This window comes from Neoarius graeffei, chromosome 1 (assembly GCF_027579695.1).
Source record: "Neoarius graeffei isolate fNeoGra1 chromosome 1, fNeoGra1.pri, whole genome shotgun sequence".
NCBI classification, from domain to species: domain Eukaryota; kingdom Metazoa; phylum Chordata; class Actinopteri; order Siluriformes; family Ariidae; genus Neoarius; species Neoarius graeffei.
Window position 1 is genome coordinate 117,770,009 of NC_083569.1, and position 24,734 is coordinate 117,794,742.

The 24,734-nt window shown below is 42.3% G+C and overlaps 1 protein-coding gene across 1 annotated transcript in view; it reads left to right on the forward strand.

Moving 5' to 3' along the window:
• Nucleotides 1-24,734, forward strand: part of esyt2b (extended synaptotagmin-like protein 2b) — a 156,564-nt gene that overhangs the window by 113,177 nt on the left and 18,653 nt on the right. Inside the window, exon 14 of the mRNA XM_060915607.1 lies at nucleotides 23,249-23,308. Coding sequence (XP_060771590.1) covers nucleotides 23,249-23,308 — 60 coding nt within the window. The remainder of the gene's footprint in view (nucleotides 1-23,248; nucleotides 23,309-24,734) is intronic.

Here is a 24,734-nt window from a genome sequence, read left to right on the forward strand (position 1 = left end):
TTGTGTGCACTTACTATGCATGTTGCTTAGTGGGACTTCTGACATTCCTTGCCTTGAACAATCCTCTTCAAATCTAGCTTGTATTCCGTCGTTGCCACTCGAAGCAGTTCTTTCACATGGGTTTCAGTCAGAACAGAACGATGCTTTGACTTCACATGTTTCATGGTAGAGAACACAGACTCGCAGACATATGTTGACCCAAACATTGACAGTATCTTAAGCGCAGCCCGTTTCACATTCGGGTATTTTTCCAATGGCACACTTTTCCAAAACTCAATGGTGCCTTCCCTCAAAACAGGTTTCAGTTGGTCTTCCTCACGAAGATCGATCATCTCCAATTCAGCCGCAGCCTCATCTGTGACAAGCGGGGCTTTCAAACAGTCCATCTCTGCATTGAATGGGTCGACGAGGAACGTAACCTGTGGCCTTTTCAGTTGTATATCACGGAACCGGGTTACAAAGCTTTCATGCAGGTTTTCAATTAGCGTTGCATATCTGGCTCCTTGCTTATTCAGGGAGGCGGGAAGCTTTGAAATGAGCTAATGACGACTGACATATAAGGCAGAATGGCTTGCCATTACGTTCAACAAAAAAGTATAAACTCTCCCACTCTGTTAAAAATGTCCTATGTTCGTCTTCATATTTTTGTTTTGCTGTGCATTTTTTCATTGCCATTTTGAGAGGCTACTTGACACAAGACACACCTTGCCCAAAAACTTAGCGATTATCTCACGCACATGCGCATTTGACTTGACCTGAAAATACCGTAATATACCCAAGCAAAGCGAAGATGCATTTGACGAAAATACCATACTGAACTCAAGCAAAGCGCACACGTACATAAAAAAAAAAAAACACAAATACAAACTTCGATATGAACGTAAGAGCCGCATGACACCGGGCAAAGAGCCGCATGCGGCTCGCAAGCCGCAGGTTGGCCACCCAAGGTCTAGGCTCTGGAGAGAGAGAAAAACACAGTGCAAGTAAAAGACACCACACAGGGATATACGTTTTTTCTTTCTTTTAGTAGTAGAATTGAAAAGTATTTACAATAACCCAAAATAAAATTTGACCCTTTAGGAATAAAATAAAAAAAATTGTCCTTTGAAAAAGCTGGGTAGTAGTCTTTTAACTAAATGTAGAAGACAGTTCAATGGAGTTCCTTTAAGTTGTGTCCTTTAAGAAGTCCCAGCATTTTTCTGTCTACCTAGAAGACCCACATAGGGGCCATTTGGCCCGACCGCATTTCTACCTAGAAGACCCACATAGGGGCCATTTGGCCCGACCGCATTTCCCTAATACACTAATCACTCATTTTGTTATGGTAATGAGGCTGTTAGTGGCAGTGTGTGGGGTGAGGGGGTCACACTTCACACTTCAGTGGTGAAGTCATGTTGGCTACTTCTGTGTGAATGTGAGAATGAGGAATAAAAACACATTCTATTCTAAAATGTGAACATGTGAATGTCCCATGTGACCATAACGACTCATGTGACTGCAACCAGACAATTGTTTGATGGATAAATACCTCAGTGCACATGGACTATCGCTTCAGTTCCCTCAAGAATTTTGTGGTGAAAGAAGCTCCTCTCCAAGGAACGAAGATGCAGAGATTCAACATTCAACAGGCACTGGAAATGATCCTGGATGGAGCAAACCCTTGCGACTCGGATGGAGAAGACATCAACCTTCAGGTGGATTCAGACTCACACTAACAGCCACATTTCCATAACAAAGGCTACGTTCACACTGCAGGCTGAAGTGACTCAAATCCGATCTTTTCGCCCATATGTGACCTGTATCCGATCTTTTATTGACAATATGAACGACACAGATCCGATTTTTTCAAATCCGACCCAGGCCGTTTGGATATGTGGTCCTAATTCCGATTCCTATCCGCTCTTTTCATATGCGACTTCAGTCTGAACCGCCAGGTCGCATTCATCCGACTTACACGTCATCAACAAGCCACAAACGTCACTATTCTGCGCTGAAGTAGGCGGCGGGTCTCTCAAAAAAGTTACAACAACATGGCGCATAATCACGGGCGCAGATAGAGGGTGGGACTCATCCCACCCAGATTTAAATTCACCTCGTTCGGTCCCCCCCACTTATAGGGAGGAAAAAACGTCTATGCTGTCTTTCTTTGCATAAGGCAAACCTCACGGAAAAATCAAAAGACTAATTACCATTCGGTTTATTGAGGTGCACAGCAGTGTATACATAGTTGCAACAACTCACATAAAACAAAACAAAGACTGATATTTGGTTGGTTGAGCTGCGCAGACTGCACAGGTTGCGAGCTCGAGCTTGGTTGCTATGGTTACTAACAACAAGTTTGACAGGCATATCGGGGTTGGGGTTGGTTTGCTGGCAGCTTTGTCCCCCCCCCCCCAGTTTTTTGTCCCCCCCCAGTTCAAAAAACGTATCTGCGCCCCTGCGCATGACATCAATGCGAGGGACGCTTCGGGCTGTGAAGGTTCTGAATCTTCTCAATGGAAGGACACAGAGGTTAGGGAGCTGATTTCCATTTGGGGGGATACAGCTATTCAAGCTAGATTGGATGAGTCATACCGCAACCGGGCGGTTTTACTTCCGTAAACACTGGCCATGCTCACTGCGTGTGACGTCGTCGTATCCTGCAATGCGCATGCGGAACACTTTTAGGTCGCTTTTCGTTCATACTGAGGATCACATACAAGTCGCATATATTTGTTAATGTGAACGACCTCACAAAAAAATCGGATTTCACAAAAAAATCGGAATTGAGCATTAAGCCTTGCAGTGTGAACGTAGCGAAAATGAGTGTCCACAGGAGGGACTTGGGGCCAACATTTCCATAACAAAATGAGTGTCCACAGGAGGGACTTGGGGCCAATTGGCCCTCTTGTGGGTTTTCTAGGTAAAAAGGCCAAATGGCCCCTCTCTGGGACTTCTGGTGTTAAGTTGTTCTTCAAAAAAAAAAAAAAAAAAAAGAGTTCTTTCCAGGTAGGTTCAGTTCAACGCATTAATCCTTAGTTCAGTTTGTTAAGCGTAACAGTCAATAAGTCAAGTCAGTCATAGTCAGATGATGTGACACGTGCCGGCCACAATCCTACCAGATTTTGCCATAGGGAATGACAAACAGGAATCACTCGACCGGGTGGCTCGCCATCAAATGAAGACATCGGATCTTCCGCGGAATTCGGATCCAACCCAAAAACTTGACCTGTGTAACCATACCCTTCATTAAGCTATGATATACACATCAGGCCAAATGTCAAATATACCTTCAAATATAATCAGTTTAAACTTCAAGTAGTTGTGAGCAATTCCAGCGTTATGGACGTGACACTTGAACTCAAAATGGCAACAAATGACCCAGTGCATGTTTTATTGTCTCCCAGTATTTAAACAGGTGTTGCATATTTTAAGGCTGTACCATACTGGAGAAGTGATAGAACAAGAACAATTCCCATAGTACATCTAGGGCATGCCAGAAAATGCCAATAAAAGACGCGTTATGGATGTGACAGAAAAAGTATCACTTTTCTTGGGTGACTGTACATTTTTATCAAACTCTGTGAAATTGTAAACCTAATGTCGAAATGGAGATATCCGTTTGATAGAGGGGTCCAAGGTGAATATTAAAAAATCTTTGTTTAAAATATTTTGTATTTCATGCAGAGTTTCGGAAGGAAAAGTCAGCGTTACGGATGTGACAAAATTCCGTTATGGATGTGACGCGTCTGAAATAGACATGGCATATGTTTAGAAAATCAGCAATTTAACCACCATAACCCTTTGAAAAACTCTGTAAATATCAGCTAAAACTATCAAAGTTCTTAAATAATATTTAGGATGGCTATTGTTTTGTGGATTTTAGCATACATTTCTGTGGCTTGTGGCAATAATATAGAATTGTACATGATCAAAGTTGATTTTAGCTTGGGGTTTACATTATAAGAAAGAAAGACTGACAGTGACATATTAGGTTGGTTACAAATTGGTTCAACTTATTCACATCTGTAAAATACAGGCCTAGGTGAGATCTCTGGGAGTGGTTTTGATGTATTACATGTTGCTTTATTTTTGCATGGTGAGGTTGACATTTACATGGAATTGCCCATGTACAACATTTAACTCAATCATCTCAAAGTAAAAGCTATGCAAACTGCATACACTTCTTTCATACTGAAAAGCATTGCATACCATTCAGTTAAATTACCATTATCAAGTAAACAGGATGAATACTATGAAATAAACAACACTGTACTGAAACCGCGGCAATTACACAACATTTACCGAGTACAGCGGCTTCTCATGAGGACACGTTCAGTCCTTTCAGGCGCTTGGTGCGATCACAGCAAGTGAAAACATTCAGCTCATTCCGAGCCATAAACTTACTCTTATCAACCAAAATGTACCCTCTCAGATTCCTCACAACAAATATTAACAAAACAAAATACAATTCTCAAGTTTTTACCGAAGTATTAAGCAAATTAACAGCTGTTTCAACAGTAAGGGAAAAATAGACAAATTTCCTTACAGAGACAATTCAACAAAAGAAAAACTCGACGAAACGAAACTTCTGGTCATCAAAACATACATCAGGTCACGGAGCTGGTCGCTCGGTAAACAGAAAGGAACTTACACGTCCTAAACACTTAGAAATATTTTCTTTCCAAAGTTTCTAGCTCGCAGGTGGAGCAGAGAAAAACGGAGTCTCCAACTCTTTGGCTTCCCTCAGCTCGACTGACCGGAAACGGCTACGCAGTAAGCAGACTGCTTGCAAAACAGCGTGTCAAAATAAAAGTACCCAATCATAATCGTCACAGTAAAAGTACTTGACATAACAGTACATGTAAACCATATTTTTACAATAACAACCCATCATTCATGAATTGTATTATCAGAATTATCACTATTTATTATCCCATTTTACTATTTGTGCTATTTATGCTTTTTAATCAACTATTTATCAACTATTTATTGTACCTTTACATTATGCATTTGTCACCTGGGTTACAATATGTTCAAACTCTTTGCAATTTTACACTGTCGAACTCCTTTCTGATATTGCTGCACTATTTGTCGGCGCAGAATTGGGGGGATTGGTGATCCTTTTCCCATCTTTACTTCCGAGAGCCACTGCCACTCCAAGATGCTCTTTTTATACCCAGTCATGTTAATGACCTATTGCCAATTGACCTAATGAGTTGCAATTTAGAAGAGAATAGAATCTTTATTTTCATTGCACATCAGGTCTCATTCTCATCTCATTATCTCTAGCCGCTTTATCCTTCTACAGGGTCGCAGGCAAGCTGGAGCCTATCCCAGCTGACTATGGGCGAAAGGCGGGGTACACCCTGGACAAGTCGCCAGGTCATCACAGGGCCGACACATAGACACAGACAACCATTCACACTCACATTCACACCCACGGTCAATTTAGAGTCACCAGTTAACCTAACCTGCATGTCTTTGGACTGTGGAGGAAACCCACGCGGACACGGGGAGAACATGCAAACTCCACACAGAAAGGCCCTCGCCGGCCCCGGGGCTCGAACCCAGGACCTTCTTGCTGTGAGGCGACAGCGCTAACCACTACACCACCGTGCCGCCCTGCACATCAGGTATACAATGAAATTGCAGTGCTTCTCCGGCCAGTGCATAATAAATATAAAAAGAAAAAAAAACAGTAAAATATTAAAAGAAAACAGTAAAATAAGAATAAGAAGGAGTAAAATAGAAATAAGAAAGGAATGCATATTTACATCATTTACACATTACACTAGCATACACTCTCTTATGAGTTCAGGGACCTGATGGCCCAGGGAAAGAAATTGTTTTTAAGTCTGTTTGTCCTGCTTTTGAGGCACCTGTATCTCCTGCCAGAGGGCATGAGGGTAAACAGGTGCTGTCCCAGGTGTGAGGGGTCAGCAGTGATTGCCCTCGCTCTCCTGAGACACTGTGTGCTAGCGATGTCTTCTAGTGAGGGTAGGGGACTGCCAGTGATGTGTTGTGCAGTTTTAATGACCCTCTGCAGGTTCTTTCTTTCTGCCACAGAGCAGTTGGCGTACCAAGCTGTAATGGAGTACATCAGGACACTCTTGATGGTGCTGCGGTAAAAGGCCACTAACAGTTTCTCCTCCAGATGGTTCCTTCTGAGTATCCTTAGGAAGTGGAGTCGCTGTCAGGCCTTTTTTACCACTGCGGATGTGTTGGCAGTCCAGGAGAGGTCCTCGGCTATATGTGTCCCAAGAAACCTGAAGGAGGACACCCGCTGGACACAGTCCCCGTTGATGCACAGTGGGGCTGGATCCCCCCTGTGTTTCCTGAAGTCAATCACCATCTCCTTAGTTTTGCTGGTGTTGAGCAGCAGGTTGTGTGACCTCATCCCTGTACGCAGTCTCATCCCCTCCGCTGATAAGGCCGATGACCGTAGTGTCATCCGCAAATTTAATGATGGTATTGGAGGGGTGGATGGGTGTACAGTCAAACGTATACAGGGAATACAGGAAAGGGCTCAGCACACAGCCCTGAGGAGAGCCTGTGCTGAGGGTCAGGGTGGAGGAGCAGGTGGTGCCTACCTTAACCGTTTGAGGGTGGTCAGTCAGGAAGTCTTTGATCCAGGCACAGATGGAGGGGAAGAGAGCGATGTTAGTCAGCTTTTCCACCAAGATGTCAGGAATAATGGTGTTAAATGCTGAGCTGAAGTCTATGAACAGCATCCTGACATAGTTCCCTGGCTGCTCGAGGTGGCTGAGTGCTGTGTGCAGAGCTATAGCGATGGTGTCCTCCGTTGATCTGTTAGCTCTGTAGGCGAACTGATGTGGGTCCAGGTTTGAGGGGAGACAGTCCTTGATGTGGTGAAGGATGAGCCTCTCAAAGCATTTCATGACTACTGATGTTAAGGCAATAGGTCTGTAGTCATTGGGACACTTTGGGGCAGGAGTCTTTGGGACAGGGATGATGGTAGCTGATTTCAGGCACTGGGGGATAGTAGCCTGTGACAGTGAGAGGTTGAACAACCTGGTCAGGACTCCCCCCAGCTGGTCAGCACAGGCGCAGAATACTTTTCCAAGTATACCATCTGGTCCGGCTGCTTTCCTGATGTTCACAGTCTTCAGCACCTGCCTCACCTGGTGTTCCTGGAGTGTGAGTGTGCTGTGACTGGAGGTCTGTGGTGGTCGTGCAGCTGTGTGTGGAGCCTCTGCTTCGAAGCGGGAGAAGAAATTGTTTAATTCCTCAGCCAGCGATGCGTCAGCGATGGTAGTGATGGGTGTGGAGCCTTTGTAGCTGGTGATGCTCTATAGCCCCTGCCACACCAGCCGCGGGTTATTGTTGGCGAGATGGTCCTCCACTTTCCTCTTATAAGCAGCCTTAGCAGCTTTGATGCCTCTCCGCAGCTCTGCCCTCGCCACGCTGTACTGTTCTCTGTCACCTGTCTTGAAGGCAGAGTTTCGGTTTCTCAAGAGTGTCTGGACATCCGAGGTCATCCATGCTTTTTGGTTGGGGTAGATCCGGATGCGCTTCACCACAGTAACACTGTCAGTGCAATTCTTTATGTAGAACAGAACAGTCTCTGTGTGCTCCTGTTGGTCAAGATGATCAAATATGCTCCACTCAGTGCGCTCAAAGCAATCTTGAAGCTGGGAGAGTGCTCCTTCAGGCCAGGTTTTAATGTTCTTTGTGACAGGTTTGGATTTCTTCCTGAGGTAGGTGTATGCAGGGACCAAGAGCAGTGAAAGATGGTCTGACATGCCCAGGTGAGGGAGGGGTACTGCTCTGTAGGCTTAGATTAGATTAGATTAGATTAGATTAGATTAGATTAGATTAGATTAGATTAGATTAGATTAGCCTTTATTATCTCTACTTGAGAGAAATTTGTTTTGGGCAAACAAGAGAGTGTGATTTTACAGAAACATATAACATAAATGTAGCATACTAAACAAGTAACATGCAAACATAGATACAGCCTAATTCATCTGCCTCCACACACCCCCAAACAGACAGCCCCTTGTATTGCAGTCCATAGGTATTGCACACAGCCATTTCCCTGAGCTACTTAGTACAGACATTGCTCAGAGATATCATTATAATAAATATTACACATAAAACAGAATGATTGCATAAAATTACACCACAACCTAAAAATACTACCCCCCAATCCCCCCCCCACACACCCACACCCACACTATCACTCACACCACACTAAGACCTACTATTAAGTAGTTTAATTGACCAAGGAACCATTGAAAGTTTGAACCTATTTGTTTTACAGTTTGGGAGCCTATATCTCCTTCCTGAGGGTAGCATTTCATATTCACCATGCAAAATATGTTCCTCATCCCCTGAGATTTTCAGTCCCTGTCTCCTTACTGCTTCATCAAATAAAGCTTGCAATGATGTGGGAGGGGGCATGCCCATTATTTTCCCAGCTCTCTTAATAAGGATATGCAATTGAGCTTTCAGTTTAACAGACAGGTTCCCAAACCATATTATGATGCCGTATCTAATGATGGATTCAATGGAAGCCCTATAGAAGGCTAGCCTGGGAAATCCCATGCTGCTTTGCACAATCGTTCCGATCTGAAAAGACAGCATGGAAACTATGGTCTAAAGGCTCGCCTGAGTTAGGGAGCCAATCAGAGAGTGGGGAGGGTGGAAAGACGGTGACGCGTACTACTCGACAAACGGAAGCTTGTAGTTTATTTGGGACTGTTTACGGATCACATTTAACATGGCGGCGAGCGATACGAACCAAACTTTCGATCAAGCTTTAGACACTGTTCTGAATTAGTCTGGTTAACACCAGACCATATCACAAGTGAAATAAGTTCGGTGCCATTGTTTTCCTATTTTTGTTTTGCCTTCTCTTTCTCTTTCCTTCTCTTCTTCGCCTCTTCGTCTTCTTCGTCGCTCTAACTACGTCACCGGGTACAACTGCCATGATTGGCCATGGGCTACGTATACGCCAAATGATAGACATTCACAACGTCCAATAAACGGCCGTTGACAATCGTAAACCACACCTCCCCTACGAGAAATTCAATAGGCGGATTCCAGACCATATTTCACTTGTGATATGGTCTGGTGTTAACCAGACTAATAGAAGGCCATCGTAATATCTTTCTCAACGCCAAACACTCTCAACCTCCTCAGAAAATGAAGACACTGACTGATCCTTGAACATAAAAAGTCAACATGCTGGCACCATTTTAGTTGAGAGTCAAATAAAACACCTAAATATTTATATGTGGATACCTGCTCCACTGCCTCCCCATTTAGTGTCACCAAATTATGGTTACCTATGGATCTGGGGTCAAATATGATTTCTTTTGTTTTGCTCACATTTAAAACCAAGTTATTTGACTCACACCACAACACAACCTTGTCTATTTCTGACTGATAGACAGATGCATCAGAATCCTGTGTCAGCAGACTAAGAATGACTGTGTCATCTGAAAACTTGATAATGTAATTGTTTGTGTGGTGACTTCTACATTCATTAGTGTATAAAGTGAATAACAGAGGAGAACTCACACAACCTTGTGGGACTCCAGTGTTGATTGTCAGTGTGTCAGAGAGTGTAGAATTAATTTTGACTTCTTGTGTTCTGTCAGTGAGAAATGCATGGTATCATTTTATCATTACAGGGCTGACTTCCATTCGTTGTAACTTCTCTAAAAGAATTTGAGGCACAATTGTATTAAACGCAGAACTAAAATCCATAAAAAGTAATCTAGCATATGCCCTTGTGTTTGAGTATGAGGTGAGATGTAGTGCATAAGGCATCATCAGTGCTTCTCCTATCTTTATAAGTGAACTGATAGGGGTCAAGGAGATGTTGGACCTGTGCTCTTAACTCACCCAGCATTATACGCTCAAATGCTTTCATTACCACTGATGTTAACACAACAGGTCTAAAGTCATTATTCTCACGTGGACAAGATTTCTTAGGTACACGAATTATTACTGCTTTCTTCCAACCTGAGGGTATACAATATGTGTCTGCAGAGAGCTGGAACAGTGGGCCCCAAGCTGGTGCAAGTTCATGAGCAAAATCATGAAGGATTAATGGAGAAACCCCATCTGGCCCACTTGCTTTCCTCGTATGCAAAGCCCTGAATGCCTTCACAACAGCAGAAGTGCCAATAACTATATTGTTAGCATTGACGTTACATGATAGGCTAACTGCCCTGTTCCCATCATCCACAATTTCAAACCTTTTATAAAATAAATTTAACTCATTGGCATGCTCCTTTTCATTACACACATTGTCATTGCCCTATTATTTAGGTTTGTCATGTCCTTTATACAGTCCCACAGCTTTTTTGTGTCCTTTGTTTGGAAAGTTTCTTTAATCTTTAGTCTATATTGTTCCTGTGCCTCCTTTAGTTTCCATTTCAGTTCTTTTTGGGCGCTCCTTAGTTCTAATGCGTCATTATTCCGAAAGGCGCGTTGTTTACGCTTAATGCAGTCCTTAATGTCTGGGGTAACATAGACTTTATTATTGGGGTAAACTTTTATGGTTTTCTTCGGCACCGCCGTCTCGACGCAAAAATTGATGTAATCCGTAATCACGTCCACTTTATAGTCTAAGTAGAGATGTCCCGATCCAGGTTTTTGCACTTCCGATCCGATACCGATATTTTTTTTCACTTCCGATCCGATACCGATACTGGCCGATACGATACCGGCCTATCCGAGCATGTATTAAAGTTCAAAGTTATTTACCTTCCTTACCTAGTTGTCAGACTCATGTTGAAAAGGGTTTTAGTACTCTTGAGAACAGCTAGCCAGCTGAATTAGGTGAGTTTGAATAATACACAATGGTTGATAAGAAACTGACCTGTTTATTCAGGGATAAACACAAAATAGACAGCATTATAAATAAAAAAACAGAAATGGCATCAGTGGTCAGTAAAAAGTGCAAATAAGACTGTAAACTGTATCAAAAAAGCAAAGCACATAAACAACCTTATCTGTATCTATAATATAGTCTATTAACTCAGCATCAGTACTCTTCTCTTGAACAAGTGTAAACCAAGGCTTTAAAAATCAGTGCAAATAATACTGTAAACTATTTAAAAACAAAAATGCCTTCTACTCCCCAATCTCCTCCACACTTTGTTGCTCCATTTTCATCTACACACTCCCTTCAACTGTTTGCCTTGACTGCAGTCCGAGCATGCTGGGGAAATTCTTTTTTACAAAGACAAGCATTTCAAGATGCTCAGGTGTCAGCCTGCTCCTGTGTTCATCAATGATGAGTGAGACTGTGCTAAAAAGCCTCTCACTCTCAACGCTGGTGCAAGGAGCACTGAGGAACTTGGCTGCTGTTGCTGCCAGGGTGGGTAGTCGAGCCTGATTGTCTCTCCAGTAGTGAAAAGGATTGCTCTTGTGCCCAAGTGGAGGCTCACTGAGGTAGCTCTCCAACTGAAACAGTGCCCCTGGGGTGATCTGCTGCTCCTCAGACGGACCTGCTGTGCAGCTCTCCTCCAGTATCTCGTCAAAGAAGATGCCCAGGCTGCTGATTGAGCTTCCAGCCTCCATTCCTGTTGTTTGTCTTGCTGTCTCAGCCTCAGCCACACCTTCTCCAGAGGGCATGGTTTTCAGTTCTTGGTCCATTTTCATCACCTCTACCTTTAGTGCTTCCTTTGCCTGATCCAGGTTGGTAGCATTGGTGAAGAACCTTAACATTTGGATAAAATGTAATAAAGATGTATCTATTATTTTATATTGTTTCAGCCAGTCTCCACATATTACTGTTCAATGACAACAAGTAACACACAAAATAGATCACAAATGATCAGCAAATGATCAACAGTGACCTTAATTTCCTCACCCATCAGATAACTGAAGAAAATTAAGAATAATAACAATAATAATAAATAATGATAAATAATAATAATAATAATAATACATTATATCTATTATATCTTATATCTAAAAAACAAAAGGCTACTGAAATACTGACAAAGAAATAAATGCCAGCTGTAGAGTAAAATATTTTTAATATTGTACTAAAGCTTATAGCATGCTCAAATAATTATAAAACACTTACTTGTCTTTATAGCGTGGATCTAGCATTGTTGCCACGGCATAGAGGGGTTCCTTTTCCACAAGGTAAAAACGTGTGTGAACCGCATCAAGTAATGTGGCCTTCATGGTTTGAATACCTCGGTGTTCTTCGCTCTCATTCTCCAGAAAGCGTGTCAGCACGCGGACAGATGGGATAACATCGGCTGCTGTGGCGGAAGCTGCACTGACCTCGGCTGTCAGCTCTTGGAAGGGTTTAAGGACTGTCGCCGTTTTCTCTAGCAGCGACCATTGGTTTCCATTTAACGTGGCTGGCAGATTGCTGTTACTATCCGATGCATAGGACTGCAGTGCCCGCTTACAATGCACCAGGCTGTCGATCATCATTTTCGTACTGCTCCATCTGGTCTTTACGTCCTGTTGTAAACGCTTCGGTTCAATATTCAACTCGTCCTCAACATCTTCGAGTTCAGCGCAGGCCTTGGGGGAGTGTTTGAAGTGGGTCACTATTTTTCTCCCGTTGGCAATGGCATCGCTTACAGCTCGCTGTGCCAATAGACCTTGTTGGACAATGAGCTGTAAGGTGTGCGCAAAACATCCCAGGCTGGGCACCCCAAGCTGATCCATTGCCCTTTTCATATTGGCCGCGTTATCTCTTAGAATTACGTGGACCCTATTTTTGTCAATCTTCCAAGCTCGTAGCATATGTTCCATGGCATCTGTGATGGCATTCGCTGTGTGTGAGCCTCTAAACTCACGTGCATGTAAAACAGCGCTCTTTGGGGTGAAGTCCGGCCCAATCCAGTGTGCAGTTAAACTTAGTAGAGATAAAGGGCGGTGATCACAGCTCCATATGTCCGTTGTGAAACTAAGAGCATTTGTACTCTCTACTTGTTTGGCAGTGTTATCTCGAACATCTTTGTGAATCTGGGGGATAGTCTTCTCAAGGATGTAATGACGGCTGGGCATGTTGTACCGTGGTTCCAGGTGTTGGATGGTGCGTCTAAATCCCACTTTACTCACGAGTGATAATGGCTCGTCATCCAGAATGATTTCCTCGGCAATGACCCTTGTTATCCCCTGGGCTTTGGCACTGTTCAGTGCCAGTTTGTCACGCTGAGCAAAAGTTTCTGCTAGTGTTAGTTGTGTAGGACCTTTCTTTTTGTCTGCAGTTTTTTTAAGATACTCTTCGTGTTCTTTATGGTGGTATTTTGCTAAATGCTTTATTAAGTTGGTTGTATTAAAACTTCTTACAGCTTTACCACCACGCCTGACTTTATTGTGGCATATGTTGCACTCCACCTCTTCGTCTTTGTCATCCTTTAGGGTAAAATGATCCCACACAGCTGACATCTTTACCGTTAAACTACTGCTAAATTTACATCGCCGCGATAATGTAGAAGATGCCACTGAGGTAAATTGTAAGACGCTAATGCTGGTGCTGAAGGTGTGCTGGAAAATGCAGACCGGATTTTGGGGAAACCAGAGCAAAAAACTGGAATGGATTATCTAAATCGGTGCGCTGGAAAACCCGGAGCGGACTTTTTTTTAAAAAATGGATCGGGAGTCTGGATCGGAATTTTTCCACGCCTGCCGATCCGATCCCGATGCGCATTTTTTGCTGATATCGGCGGCCGATCCGATATTAGGATCGGATCGGCCGCCGATATCAGCAAAAAATGCGCATCGGGATCGGATCGGCAGGCGCGGAAAAATTCCGATCCAGACTCCCGATCCATTTTTTAAAAAAAGGCCGCTCCGGGTTTAGACTGTCTAGTTAGACTGTCTAAGTCGTTCTCCTGGTGGAAGACGTCCCAATCCGTCTCAAAGAAGCAACCACTCAGTTCCTCTTTATATGAGTCCGCCCACACACTGACTGTTTTAGTGATTGGTTTGCCTTTTTTAATAGCTGGTTTGAACACGGGGATTAATTGAATGATGTTATGATCAGATTTTGAGAGCGGAGGCCTGATTTTAGCAGCATATGCATTCTCTATATTACCAAAACACTTGTCCAGTAATCTGTCCTTTCGAGTGTTGTTTTTAACATATTGCTGAAACCCAGATAGTGCGCTGTTCGGGTTGCAATGATTAAAGTCCCCCATAATGAAGATTGGTGCGTCGGGCTTGTTTTGTAGTTGCTGATGAACACAGTCTGCAATGCGAGAGGCAGCTTTCGCTGCATTACCACTCGGCGGTATGTATGCAACACAAAGATATTCCCATAGTCCCTGGGTAAATAAAAAGGTCTTAAACTTAAAGGCAAGGCAAGTTTATTTATATAGCACATTTCATACACAGTGGCAGTTCAATGTGCTTTACAGAAGTAAAAGCAAAACAGTAAACAATAGAGAATAAAATTACATAAAATAAATGGGAAAAAATGTAATAAGAATTAAACAATAGTAGAAATAAAATAATAAAATGAAGTAGAAGTTCAAATAGGGGGAGAAAAAAAACAGCAGAATAAAATAGAATAAAAGTTAAGTAAAATTTGAAACCTGCAGAAACTGTAAAAGTACAGATTATAAAACATGTAAAGAAGACAATATTAATTATTTAACAGAAAGCATCTGAAAACAGCTTGGTCTTTAACCTAGATTTGAAGCTGCCAACAGCAGGAGCATTTTTAACGTCCTCTGGCAGTTGGTTCCATAGCTGCACTGCATAGTAGCTAAAAGCTGCTTCACCATACTTTGTTTTAACAACAGGTTTTAATAGTAAATTTTTCTGTTGCGATCTGGTAGATCTGATTGGGATAGGCCGCTGCAACAGGATGGGCCCTGTACCATTTAGAGATTTGTACACCAGCAGCAATGCTTTAAAGTCAATTCTGTAGCTTACTGGAAGCCAGTGAAGGGACCTTAGAATTGGAGTAATGTGCTCTGTTCTTTTTGTTCGTGTGAGAACCCTAGCCGCTGCATTTTGCACCAGCTGAAGCCGTTTGATGGTCTTTTTTGGCAGGCCTGTGAAAAGGCCATTGCAGTAATCAACCCTACTAGAGATGAAGGCATGTATTAGTTTTTCCAGATCATGTTTTGACATAATTCCTCTTAGTTTGGAAATGTTTTTTAGGTGATAAAATGCCGTTTTAGTGATTGCTTTCATGTGACTGTGAAAGTTTAGCTCGCTGTCAATGAAAACACCAAGATTTTTAACCATTTCTTTAGTTTTAATCCCTTTTGTGTCAAGAATACTGGTAATCCTGAGTCTTTCATCTTTTTTTCCAAATAGAATTACTTCTGTTTTATCTGAGTTCAGCTGAAGAAAATTTTGTGCCATCTAGTTGTTGATTTGATCGATACACTGGTAGAGACATTCAAGGGGGGCATACACAGTAGTTCGACATCGGGAGAGCAGACTTTATCCTTAACAGCATAGTTTGTGCACCAGGAGTCCCTGATGTAGACGCAGACACCACCACCCCTCCTTTTACCTGAGCTACCATCCCTGTCCAACCGGACGTTAGTGAACCCCTGTACCTGGGTCAGCTGATCTGGGAAATCCTCCTGGAACCAAGTCTCCGTGTATGCCATCAAGCATGCCTCCCGATATTCATGACAAATCCTGACATTTAAGCGTAGCTCGTCCAATTTATTCCTTAGTGAACGCGCGTTACTGAAGATGGTTGAGGGCAAAGGTGGTCTGTCGCATCTCTGCCGGAGTCGTTGCCGAATGACTCCTCTTCTGCCCCGCTTACGCGGCCTCTGTCTCTCTCACCGCCGAACCAGATGGCCAGGGACATTTTCTAAAATTCCAGCCGTCGGGGTAGCTCTTGGTCGCAGTGCTAAGAGCAGTTCCCTTCCGTAGCGTAGCACCTGTTCGCTTCCTCCAGGTGACCTGTTGATCCCGTTGGCATATTCCACCCAGACAAGGGATATAATGATCAGGATCACCAAAAGTCCGTAAACAATCATCCTCCACATACTGGCAGATGAACTTACAGACTTTTCACACTTGATGAACTTGACAGACAGCGCTCTTAAAACACGATAAAAAACTCAGAACAAACAATCACACGAGCTCCCATGCCCGGGTCGTAACAGTGCTGTGCCCCGGAAGTTACATCCCCACTACACCCTGGATGGGATGCTGTACAAACAGTAGGGCTTGCTTCAGGTTGGAATAAACATGGTCTAATGTGTTCTTCCCTCTGGTGGAGCACTGTACGTATTGTACGAAATTAGGCAGCTGGGCCATAGAAGGTTCACGCTGCATGCTGCACGCTACACACTACACGTTCACGTGAAGAACCGGACCCTGGGCCATTAAACTTCATGCTTGGATGTTCACGTGTTGCGTCTGTTCTACTTTGACCGAGTAACCAACAATATGGACTCTTCGGATGACGACGATTGCCTCATTCTGCTTTTACTGAGACAGAGGAAGGGAAAAAGGAACAGAATTTGGAGCCGAGAACACTTCCTTCTGAGAGAAACCCGTGGTGAATTTCACCGAACATTCTATAATCTGCTTGACAATCCCGATGAAGAACTATTTTTCAATTATACCATTCAATTATATTTTTTCTGAAGTTTTCCCCTGAAAGCATAGAGTTATCTCCCTAGACCCGTTCTGATTGGCTGGCGCGGCGGTGACCGCATGCATTGACTGGAATTTCCATCTTCACGCCTAGAAAAAAGTGTGCATGTTCATTTCACGCTTCACGCGTGAAGTGTGCAGCGTGCAGCGTGCAACGTGAACGCCGTTCTATGGCCCAGAGCAAGTCATGCTATGTTTGTCCACGTTTCTTTACACGCGTGTAGCGTGTAGTGTGCAGCATGCAGCGTGCAGCGTGAACCTTCTATGGCCCAGCTGCCTTAGGGAGCACAGTCTTAAGGCAAGCTTGGTTGAAGTCCCCAGCAACAATAAAAGCTCCCTCTGGATGGGCCTGCATTTGTTTATTAATGGTGGTGTACAGCTGAGAGAGCGCTGTGCTAACATTAGCATCTGGTGGGATATACACAGCAGCAATGATCACCGTTGTCAGCTCTCTGGGCATGTAAAAGGGTCTACACTGCACAATCATTACTTCCAGGTCAGGAGAGCAGAGTGTGTGTATGACCCTACTGTTTGTACACCAGTCCATATGAACATGAATACAGAGCTCCCCTCCTCTGCTCTTACCGGAGCTTTTATTCCTGTCGAAGCAGTGCATGGAGCGGCCGGTTAGCTGAGCGGCCGAGTCCAGGATGAGCGGATGTAGCCAGGTTTCCATGATAATCATCACACTGCAGTCACAAATTTTCTGGTTGTGTGCCATCAGTAACTCCAGTTCGTCAATTTTGTGGATGATGGACCTAGCATTTGTGAGGAAGATGCTTGGTAGCAGGGGTTTGTAGGGCTGTTTTCTTAGCCGTGCTAGTAGGCCGCCCCTGTAGCCCCGCTTCTGCCTCTACTCTCTGCGCCGCCTCCGGCATCTCTTTGGCCCGCCAACAATCCAGGGTGTGCCCGGCGATCTTGCTATGTCCAGCGGAATGTTGTGGAGCTGCTGGTAATCCATCGTAACGTACACACGACACAAGAATCCCACCTTCCTCAACATAGCTGGGGTGTAGATTTGTTTTTTCTCTCTCACACACACTTGTACACACAAAAACATCCATGCCATTATGGAAACTATACACTGAATCTGAGCGCTCAGAGCCGCTGCGTCCTTGCGCGCCGCCATCTTGAAAAAAACAGTCCTCCAGCTATTCTTTTTTTGTACCTTTAACTTTTCCAGCCTCTTATTGCCCCTGTCCCAACTTTTTTGAGATGTGTTGCTGTCATGAAATTTCAAAATGTCTCACTTTCAACATTTGATATGTTGTCTATGTTCTATTGTGAATACAATATCAGTTTTTGAGATTTGTAAATTATTGCATTCCATTTTTATTTACAATTTGTACTTTGTCCCAACTTTTTTGGAATCGGGGTTGTAGATGTGCCTTTTCATACTAAGAAATTTGAGAAATTGTAATTTTTCATGTTTCCATGGAAACAATTTCAGACTTAGTCTCTCAGGTTAGTCTTAGAGGTAGGTTTTGTTTCCGGAGCAGAACTTGAAAACTATGAGTGGTATGGTCTTGAAAGTTGGTATATGTGTTGATTAAGTAATGTATATGTGTCTTTTGATTCTAAGAAATGTGAGAAATTTTAATTTTTAGCTCCCCTGGACCAAAGGTCCAATGGGTTTATGCCATGGGCTGCTGAGGTCAATGTAAAGAGGTCAGGTTGGTTTCCTGCAGCAGAACTTGAAAAATGTGGCAAATAATATCTTGAAACTCGTATATAGTTGGTATATAGGGCGAGGGATATAGATGACTCTGTCGTCTTGTTCATTTTGCACCAAAACCCAGTAGTCTTCATTATGTTTTCATTTTTAACCTGAAAAGTGCTTTCTTATGGAATATGCTGCTCAGATACAAAAATTTTTTTCTGTAACATTTAATTTTGTGCTGGAAAAAAATGAACATTTGGAACTCTAATATGCATTTGTAATGTTTTCACTCAATAACGTAGAAGTCATAAAATAGAAATCTATAACAAAGTTTGTATGAAAAAAATAGGTGGTTTGTATGAAAGTTTGTATGAAAAAAAAGACTTGTGCACAGTACTGTGTTTGTGTATAGACACCCCAGTGTGTACCAGCTTCATTATTTTCCTCATACAGCACATCCTGAAGTGTTTGATTCCTCTTATTCCACAGCATTTTACCAGCGATTACAGTTTTCCATTCATGTGATGCGTCCACCTTCCACGTCCCTGTTACTATAGAAACGGTAACATATTCAAAGGAGTGCATTAAAGCTATCCTGCCTTTCAGATTTTTCAAGTGTAGATCAGAAAAATAATTTTCCTGACACCCAATTATTTTTGTTTAGTGACTGAAAGCTACTGAATTTGAATCACAGACTTTCAATTTTATTAGATTTTTTTAAATAGAACAATTAATGACTTTTTAGAGTCATGTGGCCCAAAATTGTCCCCTATTTTTTCCTGCTTCACCATGACCCAATGCAAGATGCTACATCATGCATCACGTGGTGTGCTTTCCCCGTTCACGCAAGGCATTGTGGGATACAAATTTGAAACAGGAGAGAAAAATGGAGGACGTGAGTGTGCGAATGAAACGTGAAAGACCGACTACAGTAATGGAAAGAAGGCGAGAAGAAAAGACGTTATGTTAAGCCAGTATCTCACTGGGCTGCGACAGCTTGCGACAAATTGCGAACGTCATTTGCGAGAGAGTTTCAAAAGTGTCTTGAAACATTCGCGGGGCTTCTCAATTTCCTCGCATGAGTCGCAAAGTGTCGCTCCTTCGTCGCTGAAATTTTGAACATGTTCGAAAAATTCGTGCGACAAAATTTCTCTCAAAATAGCCGCAAATGCGTCGCTGGAGTCGCAAAGCCATCACGAACCCTTCTCAAGTCAGTTTCCGTGAGGCTTTCTCTACTTCCCTGCCTGCCGAGGGAAAGCGGGGCTGCGACAGCCTGCGACTAGTTGGAGACACAGCAATTGCGGTAAAATATGCGAATATCAATTCAGTGTGATTCCAAGTGAAAATTGTCGCAAATTCGCATATTTTATCGCAATTGTCATGTCTCCAACTAGTTGCGGGCTGTCGCAGCCCAGTGAGATACTACCCTTATATACGAAGGAAAGGAAATGCAGGACCAAACTAATAAATATCGGCGCTCAGCGAGCACCTCGGTGTGATCAGCTGTTTGTTTAGCGACAGAATGATGGAACTGTCAGTGCACGCTCAAAGGTAAACCTGCGCATGCGCGCACACACGGACTTCCTCTGTCTGCTCGACTGTGCGAAGCGAGCAATTTCATGCAAAGTATTTGCTTTAATCCCCTCGAATTAAATAACTTCCCAGCCACAGAATGGCCTGATATTTTGTGAGATATTACAGAAATAAACAGATATCACAATGACCACATTTCAAAAGGAACTAAATTTCACCGATTTTATGAAATTGAAAGACCGTCTAGCTTTAATATAAACCTGCGCTACTATCCAAGCTGCTCTTATACAAAATTAATCAGCACCTTCTGACCAATCAGAATGCAGAATTCAGCAGTACTGTGTCACTGTTTCCTGTCAAGAGTGTGTTCGAGGGCAGCTTCAGCTGCGAGAACGACCGGGGCAGGAGAGGGTCTGGTCTGATGTTTGGTGAGGACTCATCTTCTCTCTGTCAATCATTACTTGTGAGTCTCGCAGGACCTCGTGAACAGCATGATCGAATTGATAACGTGAGCATTAACAGAAGCAGAGGAAGTGCTGAATGAAAATGCATGGAGAGGATTTTTTTTAACCTCGTTGTTCATTAGCATCTTAACATCGCCACTGGAAGGTGGTTGGAAATAAAACGTTGAAGGTGACGAAAATGTTTGTTGCAGAAACATCTCATGCTAATTTCTGATCTCCATCATGTTTTCCTCCCATAACCTTCTCTGACTCCAGTTCGACCTTTTTAATGTTATTCAGTGAAATATTTTGTTTTCCAAGACAACCAAAGCTGCCTGTTGATTTCTGAATACAAAAGTAACAAAAAAAAATTGCATTTTACAAACAGCTAATTTCCTGTCGCATGAACTCAAATGTTTATATCATATTGTAGCTGCAAGTGTGTGCTTATACACAGGGTTTTACGGTAAACATCAAGCACTTCCTGATTTTCTGTTTGAATTCAAATGTAGATGCTAAAAACATTGTTTACACTTTCTTTTTTTTGTAATCAACATTTTTTTTTATTGGTAGATTAGATATTTCAAACAGACATTGTAATCTGTAGATGTAAAATAACACAGTACAGTACGTCAACTGTCATTGGACAACACTAAACAAAAGACAAGACGAAAAAAAACCCACAAAACAAAACAGTCCCCTTTTACAAAACACAAAATTAAAATAAAATACGACAATAATAATAATAATGATAATAATAATAATCTCATCTCATTATCTCTAGCCACTTTATCCTGTTCTACAGGGTCGCAGGCAAGCTGGAGCCTATCCCAGCTGACTACGGGCGAAAGGCGGGGTACACCCTGGACAAGTCGCCAGGTCATCACAGGGCTGATACATAGACACAGACAACCATTCACACTCACATTCACACCTACGCTCAATTTAGAGTCACCAGTTAACCTAACCTGCATGTCTTTGGACTGTGGGGGAAACTGGAGCACCCGGAGGAAACCCACGCGGACACGGGGAGAACATGCAAACTCTGCACAGAAAGGTCCTCGCCGGCCACGGGGCTCGAACCTGGACCTTCTTGCTGTGAGGCGACAGCGCTAACCACTACACCACCGTGCCGCCCAATAATAATAATAATAATAATAGACAAAAATTAATCAAGGGTCTTGGTTTCTTTTAAGAGGTCTTGAATAGACCTAGTCATGCTTGACCTTGCCTGTACAGTTCTTGGTTTGGCCTTGTTGAGGCGTGCAGTTGTCCGCTCCAGAGAGGTTACGTGCTGGTATGAAGTGAGCCAGTATTCTTTCAGGGGTAGAGTGGGGAGATACCAGTGTTTTTAAAATTGCCTTTTTTGCAGCTGTGAATCCTGCCAGCAGTAATCTATGCTGGTTCAGAGTGAGAGATAGCTGTGTTTACACTTTCTTATTGATTAACTGCTGATATCTTTTTCTGAGAATAATCATTTGTCATACACAGTCTAGCAGTCCATTAGCAGTGGCCTGTTAATTTCCTGTTAACGTCTTCCTCGGCTGTTTTTTGTTTTACATACCACATTAACATGATGTTGTTAATGTCGTTAACAAAAGCCTTTTTAAACTACTGAGGTCCAGACCTCGTGTCCTTCACGCTAGCTACAACCAGAACCAAAACGGCTAATTTACATAACGCTAAACATAACCAAAGCCCCAACCCTAAGAAAGATCTGGCCATGTAATAGGTTGTATTCAGTCACATGACTTTTGCTTGCAAGTTTACTTTGGGTGAATGAAGTGGTGGTCAGACAAACCAATTTAACCACTGTTATATAAAGAGCTTGTGAAACCGTCTCTGACTATTTTTGCAGTTTGGAGGCCAGTGCACAGTCAAGATACCTTCAGAAAGTTGCTCTTTGCGATGGGATTAGATCCTTACATGCTAGTAAAGAAGGGTTTTTCCTTTGAATTGAAAAATTATCCATCCGTTGAGTTCCCCAACATCTCAAACTACCTGGTGGTGCAGACATCGTTCTACACGGACACACCGATGAAAACCTGGAAGAGCATGGAGGAGAACAACTTTTTATATGTGGCTGGGTTAAAGATTGGGGGATCAGGACACTACAAGATAAATCCTGTACTGTTTATTCCTGGGTAAGGAGGAATTTCTGGGCTTTTTGTGTGTGATTTTGCGACGGTTGCGAGGACGCTACAAGTTTTAGTATCGGGTGTAAACAAACCACAGTGACTCGATTCCCAATCCTCCCGCCTCTTCTCTTCGAGGTAAATCATTCACAAAGATCCTCAGAAACCCCTTTAAAGACCTGGGGATTGGTGAAGCAGGACGGAGAAGTTCTCACGGCTCACTGTAACTGCATGGCCGGGGAAGCAGTTTTGTGCTGTTAATTAATTCATGAGCTCTGCTTTTGTGTTTACATGGATCGTCTCAATTATCTTATCTCTCTAGTTCAGTGTAGGAGCTCAATCTACATCATCGTCCTTGTAAAGATTGTTGGAAGTTCCTGATAAATAAAGTGAAAACATGTGTTAGTTTCCAATCAAACAGTAAACAAAAACATCTCCGAGGACTTTAGTGCCTCCTGGACTTCAAACCATCATGAAATAAAGGAAAATGGTGAGAAAAGTGATTTGCGGATCCAAACGAAATAAATTGCATGAATTTACAAACCTTTCATAAAGTGATCACTGCAAACTCAAGTGTTCTTCAACTCCATCGCAGTGAAAGGTTCAAGAGCCACCTTTCTCCTCGTCTTTTGGTAAAATCATTTGCTCCTTCACCCTTTATCACTTCACTGGAAACCTGAAAGAAACTTTTATTGAAGTTTCACGGTTTGTTTGATTCGAACAGCACAAAACAACGCAAGCGTAGGGCACTTTAACAACAAGCAAGGTGCTCCAGCGATAGTAATGCTGTGTGAATACTGAGCTCAGCTGACCACCACTTCATGTCTTGCATAACTAATGAGGATGTGATGTCACATGCAACCCACCTATTTACAGGCTTTTTTAAATTTTTATTTCTTCTGTCGAAGACTGAACAGCTTGAGTTCCATGCTGATGTTTCCAAACACCCGTACAGAGGCCTGCTGAAGGTATCCAATATCCACATCACCGTCTCATTCTTCATCAGCATTGCAGTTCAAAATGAAGCCCTGTTTTTATTCGCTTCATGCTGAAAAATCTTTTGTTCTCATTTCCATTCAGATTTGTTGGTTTCAAACGTGTTTTTTTCGTTCGTTGTTTTTGTTTGTTTGTTTCTCGTTTTACCATCCTCAGTTGCTTCTTAGCGTTGCATGTATTGCTACAAACTACTTTTACTGTGAATGTTTTTTTTTTAAAATGCACCGTATAACAAATGATAGCCTGTGGATAAAAAATATTCAGCTAACACGACAAAACCTGAAGGCTACTCCTGACTTTTTATTTCTTTTACCTGCAGTACTGTAACTGTATTTATGATTTCCAAGCTTTGCTAACAGTAAATTTAGGCAAACATTTAGCACTAATGCTAGCTTAGCGTATAGCATAATGAAGACAGAAATGTGAATTCTAGTTGTTAAGTTAGGCTAGTGCTTCATTTTTAATCTAACTAGCTTATGTTCAGGAAACATAGCAAAACATTACACTACCGTTCAAAAGTTTGGGGTCACTTTGAAATGTCCTTATTTTTGAAAGAAAAGCACTGTTCTTTTCAATGAAGATCACTTTAAACTAATCAGAAATACACTCTATACATTGCTAATGTGGTAAATGACTATTCTAGCTGCAAATGTCTGGTTTTTGGTGCAATATCTCCATAGGTGTATAGAGGCCCATTTCCAGCAACTCTCACTCCAGTGTTCTAATGGTACAATGTGTTTGCTCATTGCCTCAGAAGGCTAATGGATGATTAGAAACCCCTTGTACAATCATGTTAGCACAGCTGAAAACAGTTTAGCTCTTTAGAGAAGCTATAAAACTGACCTTCCTTTGAGCAGATTGAGTTTCTGGAGCATCACATTTGTGGGGTCGATTAAATGCTCAAAATGGCCAGAAAAATGTCTTGACTATATTTTCTATTCATTTTACGACTTATGGTGGTAAATAAAAGTGTGACTTTTCATGGAAAACACAAAATTGTCTGGGTGACCCCAAACTTTTGAACGGTAGTGTACATTAATGCACATAGCTTTAGTATATTTATAAGATTGTAGCCTTGTTGGTTAATAAGCACTAGCTATCTATAGCTAGCACTAACTAGCACCACTGTAGTAGCTATCTGTAAAAAAAAAGTAGATTAGCTACTTAAAATCATTACGATAGGTAACACATGGTGAAACAATAACATTAAATAATAATAATTAATATTAGCTAGCTAATATAAGTACCATTAACTGAAACACAGATTTATAATTAAAGTGGTTAAAATGTAAACACGTAAAAGCGGAAATATTAATCGTTATCGTGATCTTAACACATTCAGACAGTGTGTTATTTACGCTGTAGTGTTTCTTTTGGAAAACTGATCCCTGTTTGGCA